The sequence below is a fragment of the Oryza sativa genome, chromosome 3 (assembly GCF_034140825.1).
Source record: "Oryza sativa Japonica Group chromosome 3, ASM3414082v1".
Taxonomy (NCBI): Eukaryota; Viridiplantae; Streptophyta; class Magnoliopsida; order Poales; family Poaceae; genus Oryza; species Oryza sativa.
The window spans coordinates 30,941,227-30,950,562 of NC_089037.1; the positions used below are offsets into that span (position 1 = coordinate 30,941,227).

The 9,336-nt window shown below is 40.2% G+C and overlaps 1 protein-coding gene across 1 annotated transcript; it reads right to left on the bottom strand.

Moving 5' to 3' along the window:
• Positions 1–3,458: 3,458 nt before the first annotated feature.
• LOC4334011 (endoplasmic reticulum oxidoreductin-1) lies at positions 3,459–7,328 on the bottom strand. Its single transcript, XM_015772704.3, has 10 exons — positions 7,012–7,328; positions 6,760–6,891; positions 5,708–5,963; positions 5,502–5,612; positions 5,094–5,212; positions 4,902–5,006; positions 4,570–4,772; positions 4,360–4,483; positions 3,861–4,024; positions 3,459–3,771 (listed from the first exon to the last, which is right to left on the bottom strand). The coding sequence occupies exons 1-9, from the start codon at positions 7,231–7,233 to the stop codon at positions 3,872–3,874; spliced, it is 1,425 nt and encodes a 474-aa protein (XP_015628190.1). The 5' UTR covers positions 7,234–7,328; the 3' UTR covers positions 3,459–3,771; positions 3,861–3,871.
• Between the last annotated feature and the right edge of the window lie 2,008 nt (positions 7,329–9,336).

The window sequence follows — 9,336 nt, forward strand, 5'->3', positions numbered from 1 at the left end:
GCTAGCCCAGACACAGCTCAGAGCAATTAAGCAATGATTATTACTTTGTCTCGTAACTATTGGTTTGATTTAATTTGATTCTTTCGGTGCTCATCACTAAAAGATGCAATAAACTGTGTACATACTGCAGATACATGGTATGGCAATAGTGTGTGTGTGTGTGTGCAAAAAACACAGTACTAGTAGGAGTAGTATTTTATATCAACAGATCAACTGTATGTGTACAGTAGCATTGTTTATGCTACACCCAGCCAATTAATTAATTAATTAATTAACTGATTTTGCTGTTGCTGAATTGTTGGTCTGTGTGTACCAAGTTCAGATGGAATGTTGATGGTACTTGATAGGCAACGATAACCACGTGCACTTGCTGAATCAGTGTATCCAACCAAACTGTTCATGTGTGCTCATGCATAGTATAATTAATTAGTCCCAAGAGATTCTTCCCAATTTTTTGAATAAGACGAATGGTCAAACATATGAGAAAAAGTCAATGGTGTCATATATTAAAAAACGGAGGTAGTAAAAGATTTAAGATAAATAATAGTACCATGTTTCTTTATTCTGTATATTGATTCAGTGATCAAGGGCATGGAGTTGGAGATGCAAACTTGCCATTACACAGGTCAGATTACTGTTCAGGACTCAAGAAAAACTTGTGACCTAGAAATGCCACGAATAAATATCACGGCACTGTGCATATGCAGCATTGCATGGGGAAAAACACCAGCAGGCTGATGAGTCAGTCAGTTTGGCCCTACGTATATGCAGCTTGAACTCCAGCTCCAAGAGGATCAGGACATGGATCGCCTTGGCCTACCAAACGCATGCTTTGTTTCCCTGGCTGCCATTTTATTATTCAAAACAATGTGTTTTTTTAACACATGAACCATCACTGTCATGGCTTGTCATTGTCACAAGCCAAACAAAACATGGTTCAGTGAGTAGTCCGTCAGTTCATATAACCCATAATACTGAACCCCTGGGTCCACTGTATCCTTATCAGGTTTTCCCACCCCCACCGATTTATTGAAAACCGGCCAAAAATCAATGACTTTTAGTCAATGTCATACGGAAATCAGTTAAAACCGATTGATTTTTCTAAATAACTAGCTGTTTCACGAAAATCGAACCTTGATCCTTATAGTCCATCTATTTTTAAATAACTGATATCAAAATTATTCATCCTTATTTTTTTGCGAGTTATCTATCTTAAAACTTTAATTACTAGGAGTATCTCTTTTTATTTTAACAAATAAAGAGTTACAAATACTTAAATGCCAGAATGAAAATGTATTGCTTCCTACACATAAACATGACACTTAATTCTTCACATTGTAGTCAAAGAGTATATTTAGCGGTCAAAGTGTAACAATAATAGTCAATGCGTAGTTTTTTGAAAACGTAAGGAGATTAATTGTACTATCTCTAAGAGCAAAGATAATAATATAGCCCACTTTCTACTATTAGCCCATCCTAAAGTCAACACATATAATAGATTAGCTATAATTTTCTTCTCCTATCTCTATCTCTCACTTATACATTTAATGTATTTGTCTTGGAGCTTATGTTAAGCTAGCTCTTGCATGAGAGCCAACACCCTTTTCTTTTGTTTACCTCTCTCCTCCACATAAGCTTATAGTAAACTTATAGCTCACTATTATACTTGCTCTAAGAGCACCCGCAATGGTAAAATAAGGTGCTATCTATAAAACATGTATATCTTAGCAATAGACTAGATTAGTAGTATACCACATCAATAGTATATCTACACATGGGTATCTATAGGTCTCTAATCCATTGCCTTGTTTTTCTCTATAGACTATCTCCGGGTTAGTAGATAGTTTTGTTCTCTCTCTTCATTTAATCTCTTCCAAGTAGGAAAATATGTTGATATGGATCTTTTGTAGAGAGCCTATAGGTAACCATTGTGGGTGCCCTAAGAGCACCCGCAATGGTAAAGTAAAGGTGCTATCTATAAAACATATACATCTCAACAATAGACTAGATTAATAGTAAACCATCTCAATAATATGTCTACATGGGTATCTATAGCTCTCTAATACATTGTCTCGTTTTTCTCTATAGACTATCTCCAGGTTAGTAGATAGATTTGCTCTCTCTCTTCATTTAATCTCTTCCAAATAGAAAAATATGCTGACATGGATCCCTTATAGAGATTGCGGGTGCCCTAAGAGAAACAGAAAGAAACATCAGTAATGCGTGGATACATGGATTACTAGTACCTTTGTGTAATCATGCATGCAAGAATACAAATGGTACTATCCATTGTGGGAGTAGAAAAACTAATTTGGTGCAGCTAAACAACAGGCATTTTGCAATCTGCATATATATGCTGATTTCTGCAACTTCTCTCGCAGATCATCATCAGGCTGCCCGGCCGGTGCAGCGCTGGAAGTAAAACAAAACCTTTGAGGAGACCTGGTCTCTGCAGCTTCTGTAGCTGCAACTGTGCTGCCATACCATGAGAAGTACTACACGATGAGTCGACGACGATCAGCATGGATGTGATCAAGAGCTTCTCTTTCCTTCCCTTTTTAAAGAGATTTTATTTGTTCAGTGCAGCAGCAGGCAGCCTTTGGCTACTGACTTGTTGGAGGTAGACGTGACAAGTAGGAGGAGCAGCTGTGCAAAAGTAGCCTCATACAAGGATGCCATCTGCTCCATAACTGATCACTGAATCTTCACTGTGCATCCCACTAGCTGCTCGCTCCTCCTCTCTGCGACACACTGGACATGTGCCAAGGCTAGTGCCATGCTCTCGCGTCCGAATATACAGTCGGTCTCTTATCCAGTGGGTTCTGCAATTTGTGCGCCGTCCTGAACGACCTTGAATAATTTGTGCAAGAAGATAGGGGAGAAGGAAATAAGGACATCAGGTAAGTAGAAATGTTCAACAGTGGCATTTATCGAAGGTACCAATCTTTGGAGATGAAGGTACCAATCGACCATTTATCATTGCCGAGTGTTCTTTTCTAAGAAATGAAACCATTCTACTCCTATTCAGCACTCAGATACACATTTAACTTGGTTTTCGTTAGCACGTTTTTCAAACTGCTAAATGGTGTATTTCACACAAGAACTTTCTGTATAAAAATTGTTCAAAAACTTTCTATATAAAAATTATTTTAAAATATGAGACAAATCTATTTTTAAAATTTGTAATAATTAAAACTCAATTAATAATGTACTAATAAATTTATTGTTTTTCATACCCTAACTTTATCTTCATCTTCACTAGAAACTAACACCACCAAAGTCATTCAGCTATTCAGCCATTTGACTTTTGCCTCATCTTTTTGTGATACCCAAACACCTATTTCATGTAATGAAAATTTTAGTTGTCTTTCATAAGTTCTATCCACTTGTTACAAGGTGCTCCTATGCTCTTGCCCCACAATGCAATAATAGTTGAATCGAAGGCGGACAGCATCCAATTAGATTGGCAAAAAGCTTTTGCTTGTTAGCAATATGATCACAGATTCACAGTTTACACATGAAGAAGTCTATGGGCATGTTAGGACATCATCTCTTTGATCATGCAACATTGCAAAATGGGCAGTGATCCCTTACAAAAGAGGTCCCATTGCCAAATACCACGATTTACATCGAAAATTGCAATTGTTTGGATCTCAAAGTTCTGTATATCTTCTGTCTAGGATCTGCAAAATTCTCTAGTAAGCTTCACCCCAGCACCTACATCATTGTTCTAGTATGGATCAAAGTTGTAAATACATCTCAGTTTAACGCCTGCAGAAACCATATGTTGAAGAACGAAAGGGTATGAGTATGTCTTTTTTTTTAAAAAAATCTGCCTGAGGAAAAAAATTAACACTTACTATTTCACGATTCAGATAGGAAACACCGGTTTCACAGTAGAAGAGCTCTGTTGTTTAATGACATCCTCAATTGATGGTCCTTTTTCATGTACAAAGTTGACAGATTCTGACAGCCTATTCAGAAGGTTTACTAGTGCAATGACCTCATTTCGCTGCAGCTGGAGCTGAATAATTTACCCAGAAGACAAATTGTCAGACTCATCACCATTGCAAACATCTTAAATGTATTCAACGGTAAATTTGAACAGTATTTCCTGTTGCTCTCATGCCAAAAAGTAACTACTGCTACTAGTAAATTGTTAAGACAATCCACAACTTAAGATTTTTTGTGATCATCAACAGCAAGTGTTAAGGAATTAGGTAATATGAGCGCAATCTGCCAAATAAAGCACTCAAACTGGAGCATGGTCCAACCAATTGAACACAAAGGAGTCTTAAACATATTACTTTATGTTGCATAATGATAAAGCCAAGAGTAAAAATTAAATGAGATACGTACTGATTGATTCAAATGGTTCTCTCCATCAACAGAGAAAAGAATCTTCAATGCAGTACCGAGACCAAGAACTTGGAGCTTTCCCCATAATCGACACTTCTCACATCCAACACAATCCATAATTGCACTGTGAAAATAACATTCCAAGGATATGATTTTGAATCAGACAAGTGCATATTATGAACTGAAAACATGAATAACATGAACACACACCTGATATTTCTAAATTGCTTCTGAATCTCCTGCTTTAGCTCAGGGCCATTTTCACCTTGCCAGAGTTTTGCTTCATCAAATGGTAACGGGCACGCTGATCTTAATTTGGGGTTGTAAAGCAATTGCTTCACTAAAGACTGTGTTTTCAAGTCCTCTTCAGGATTGCCGGTGTTGTACTCAGCCTGCTCAAGGTAATCTGCTGCCTGCAAAAGCCAAATAAAACTATTATATGCAGCAAGCTTTAGAACAGAAAATTGGCAGCTTAACCTTGTAGTACATGAGTACCATGCAAAACAAAGAGTTCGATTTTAAAGCAAGGGAGAAGGAGGAACCTTTGTCACAGCCCGAAGAACAAACAGGTAAGTGAAGTACAAATTTTGTACACGCTCGGGGTACTTCAGAACACGGTCATACAGCAAAGGAAGATTATGTCCCCACTGTGGTCATTTGCATCACAATTTGTCAAACAATTATGAAAAATGATCTAACAAATACTAACTCAGGGGCATAATAATGGCACATACCAAGTTGGCAGATTCATCTAGAAGATAATCATAAGCAATGTGTACTGAAATTGAGGAGTGCAACCCTGAAATTAGCTTGTACAGTGCCTTCTTCTCCTGACACATTTCTTCAGACGGATCTGAAAGAAACCGATACAATTTAAAAACCTGTGTTCAGATAATTTTATTGATACAGGAACGAAAGCAAATGATACCATCATATATATGTTGAGCTCCCTCAAAATTAATCGTATAAAGTAAGGCAGGAGATAGACAATAGATAAAATACAAGTAACACAGGAAAAAAAAGAGTTGGAATGAAATATATAAAGAATTAGACATTTCTACTTGCATTTCCAAATTACAGTGCAAATGAAACGAGAAGTCAAGAGTGGCATGGTAAACGTATCTGGGAGCACATATGCTTACATTTTGGACAGTTTTCTTTGTAGACAGAGTCCCATATTCTGCGAGCAGAATCACCAGTATAGCCAGTGTAACGTTCAGGGTTGAGTTGAAGATTCACATAAGTCATCTCAGCTGAAATGATGTTTTTTTCAGCAACTGTCACATATAGTAATAAAGAACACACAAAAGGGACACAATATACTAAAAGGATGCAAAAACAACTTTACCATTATCAGTCTCATCGTCATATGTCCATGGATTGTCGGTTTCAATCCATCCTTTGAAAACCTTGGCATCAAGGGTTCTATCAACAGTAGCCTGTGGTTTTCCTTCCTGACAGATCATACTATCTGGAGAAAGGCCACTGTAAGGCTTCTTGAATGGCTCAGGAAACTCATTCTCTGGGCACTCACAGACACTACAATCCCTAAGCCGACACATTCCATCATCAGGCCAGAAAGGGCAGTCACACCACAATTTAACCTAAACAAGAAAGCAAATAAACAAGTGAATTTTTTTGAGTGTTTATTTTCAATGTCATATTTTGGTGCAATCATACACAAAGTTAACAAATAAAATAGTCAGGCAGCGTGTATGACATACTGACTCCTCAGCATTTTACACGTCAGTATCTGTAGGTGCAAGATGGTAGTTGGTTAAGTGCTCTAACTGAAAAAATACTACACCAGTCAATCCCACCTTTGCTAGAAACAGGACTAAGAGCAGAATTTTCAGGCATGCATCAATTAATCAATACTATCTCCTTGACCACAAATCTTAAGTTTAGTTATTGATTGCCACTGCAAGGAAATGTAGAAACAAAAAGACTAAGATTAATCTGACATTGAAGCTATATATCACCATAAGGTAGCCAGCATGTCTCACCGTTTTTTTTTTTGCGGGGCAACACGTCTCACCTAATGCTCCACCAAACTAATCTGTTTAGTTGTGAAAATTCATTGACAAATAGAGGGGGGGGGGGGGGGGTAGAACAGATACCATTGCCTGCTATCTGAACCTTAAAAACCCCAGGATGCAACCGCGCATCACCACTACAGTACCAAACGCATCAATTTGGTAAATAGAACACACAATATGCGTTTGGGAAATGATTCTACATTTATGCGCCACAGCCACATGGCCACATTCTTCAGTCACGCATGGATCGCTTTAAATTTCAGCAATTCTAGCTCTCCAAAACATAACTACAACATACATTTTCTGCAATCACTAATATCGCACACTAACGATTGCAAAAAGGCCATGGATCCATCCTCACCTTGAAGTACCTGAAGAAGGGCAAAGTGACGAGCTCCTGCAGGATCGGGTGCAGCACCTCCTCGTTGATGGCGTCCACCGTCTCGTAGTCGCAGCAGCAATCCTCCACCATCCCCGTGTACTTCCTCGTCCCCTAGCAGCACAACGCACAACACACCAAAAATCAAAAACCGACTCGCCACACACGAGAAACAAGTTCTCCCACGGCCACAGATCACACCCTCCAACAACAGCAACGGGCGAGAGAACTCACGGGGCAGCCGCAGTCTCCGCCACGCGAGGACGAGGAGGCCGCCGGGAAGCTGCGCGAGCTGACGGCGACGGCGAGGAGCGCCACGAGCAGCGCCCCCACCCCCGCGGCCGCCGCCCACCGACCCCGCTTCCGGCGCTTGCCTCCCGCCGCAGCCGCCGCGGCGGCGGGGGCGGGGGCAGGGGCGGCGCCGTTCGCCGCGGGAGCGGGCTCCTGAGGAGGCATCCCGCCTCCGCCCTGGAGTGGAAGGTTCTAGAAGCGAGATCTGGGCGGCTTGGAAACGAAACGAAAGGAAACGAGCCGCAGAAGAAATTGTCTCCCCGTGTTGCGCGAGTTCGTTGGAATTTATGGCGTCAAATGGGGGGGGGGGGGGGGGGGGGGGGGTTTGATTACAAGAGTGGATTTGTGTGTCACTGCGACGTGGGGCACATGGGTTTGCGAGAGGTGTTTAACGCTAATGACGCGCCTGTTGTTTTGGCAGGCAATTTTGCTAGGTGTACAACCATGGAGTCCTGGACGGCAACACGCGTCTACTAATAACTTTCTCTCGAAAATGTTACATGATTGAGGCCAGCAAAATCAAATATTCCTTTTAGATTATTTATTATAAAATGTAATTGATCCCCGCAAAAAAAATGTAATTGATTGGCAAATTTTCTAAGAGAAATTAGCCTATTGAGAATGCAGTTAACCTTAATGCAAAACCAACAATAGAGATGAGAACAATTCGCTAGTCACGGGAGCATTTTTTTTTTGTCTAAAGCTAATCGAGTTCGGTAGGGCTATATGGCAAGTCGGCGGTGGCTGTTGGCGGCTCAAGGCTCAAAAAACTAGACAAATTATTAATCATATTATTAATTAAATATTAATTAGTGTGAACTAGAAAATGATTTATTTGGATTTTTGAAAAATATTTTTTGTGCGGGGAAGAAAAACATATATTACTCAGAATCAATAATTCCACAGACTATAAGAGGACTACAATTTTCTTCCAACCAAAAAACGAACAAGACTTCACCCTACTTTTGTTTGTGAGGAAGTGGCTAACTGAATTTTGGCCTCGACTCACTTTCCTAATGACAATCTCTCTATCACCGCCAGCAACAAGCGACTTCGCTTCCTGAATGATGATAGCAAACACCAAACGGTCCTTCTACTTGCTATCAAGAAGATGAAGAACTATGAGGCAATCTGTCTCAACCACTATTGGGAGTAAAGTCCACTGAACTGCCTTTGATAGACCATCCATAAACGCCCGGAGTTCAGATTCCAGTGCCTCACTGCATCTCTCGATTGCCTTACCGGAAGCAAAGATGGTTTTCCCAGCACTATCCCGAAGAATTGCCCCGACACCCCCTTTCTCTGCACTACTATCAAAGGAGCCATCTATGTTTAGTTTCATCCACCCCACTGGTGGTCTTTCCCATCGCAGCTGAGGCTTGGGCGAGGCATGGGATCTTGGCGATTCCTTGACTGAATTAACCATATTTGCCCTTTACCAGGTCGATAGAAGGATTTTGCCGGATTTAAAACAGTGTGTCTACATAGCTTACAATGAATCTCTTTGAGACCTCAATTGGCGGGGCTACTTTATCATGGATGAGTTCATTCCTCACAAACCAGTTCCTCCAAAGAACCATCAAGAACATGGCACACTCATACGCATATAGACCTTCAATACAGTCAAAAAGCCAGTTAGTGCCAAATTGAATATTCTGAATATCCAAGTGAATAGGGTATGCCTAAGCGCCCACCCGAGATTGGACTCGAGGGTGGGTAAGACCCGGAGTGAGGTTGTCCATGAGCGGAGGCCCCTCGAAGAGGCGAGCCCGGAAACCACTCGTTTTTTTAGTACCCAAAACTCTAGTGTTTTAAAGTGAGAGGGATTCTACCTTTGGAGAAGGTAGGATTCCTCGGAGCAAAGGAGTACTAGTGTTTACTTTTTTTCGTGGAAGTGAGATAAGTATTTCCTTAGGGATATTGTCTGTCTTGTATAAGGATGCCCAGAGATGGCTAGCATGAATATTTCTGCACAGGGCATGAGCTGCATCCTCCTTCTCTCTGTCACAAATAGAACAGATATATGTTTTTTTTTCTTCCAAATTTCTCTTCTTTTTATTTTCCAAAGTCGCTAAACTGTTTGAAGCTACTCTCCAGGCAAAAATTCTCACATTTGAAAAATATTTCTATACATATTTTTTCACACAAAACGTATCGTTTATTAGTTTGGGAAACATGCTAACAGAAATAAACTCAGCCTAAATCTCAAAATATCAGTATAAATTTAACTTTAGAATTTAGCCAATTTACCTGTTTACTTTTACATTC

What these genes read in the sequence shown, in the direction of transcription:
- LOC4334011 (XM_015772704.3), bottom strand. Translation starts at nt 7,233, where the DNA reads ATGCCTCCTCAGGAGCCCGCTCCCGCGGCGAACGGCGCCGCCCCTGCC. An exon ending in GCGGAGACTGCGGCTGCCCC is followed by an intron (nt 6,892 to 7,011) that starts GTGAGTTCTCTC and finishes TTGTGCTGCTAG; the next exon opens with GGGACGAGGAAGTACACGGG. An exon ending in TTCTTCGGGCTGTGACAAAG is followed by an intron (nt 4,773 to 4,901) that starts GTTCCTCCTTCT and finishes TGGCTTTTGCAG; the next exon opens with GCAGCAGATTACCTTGAGCA.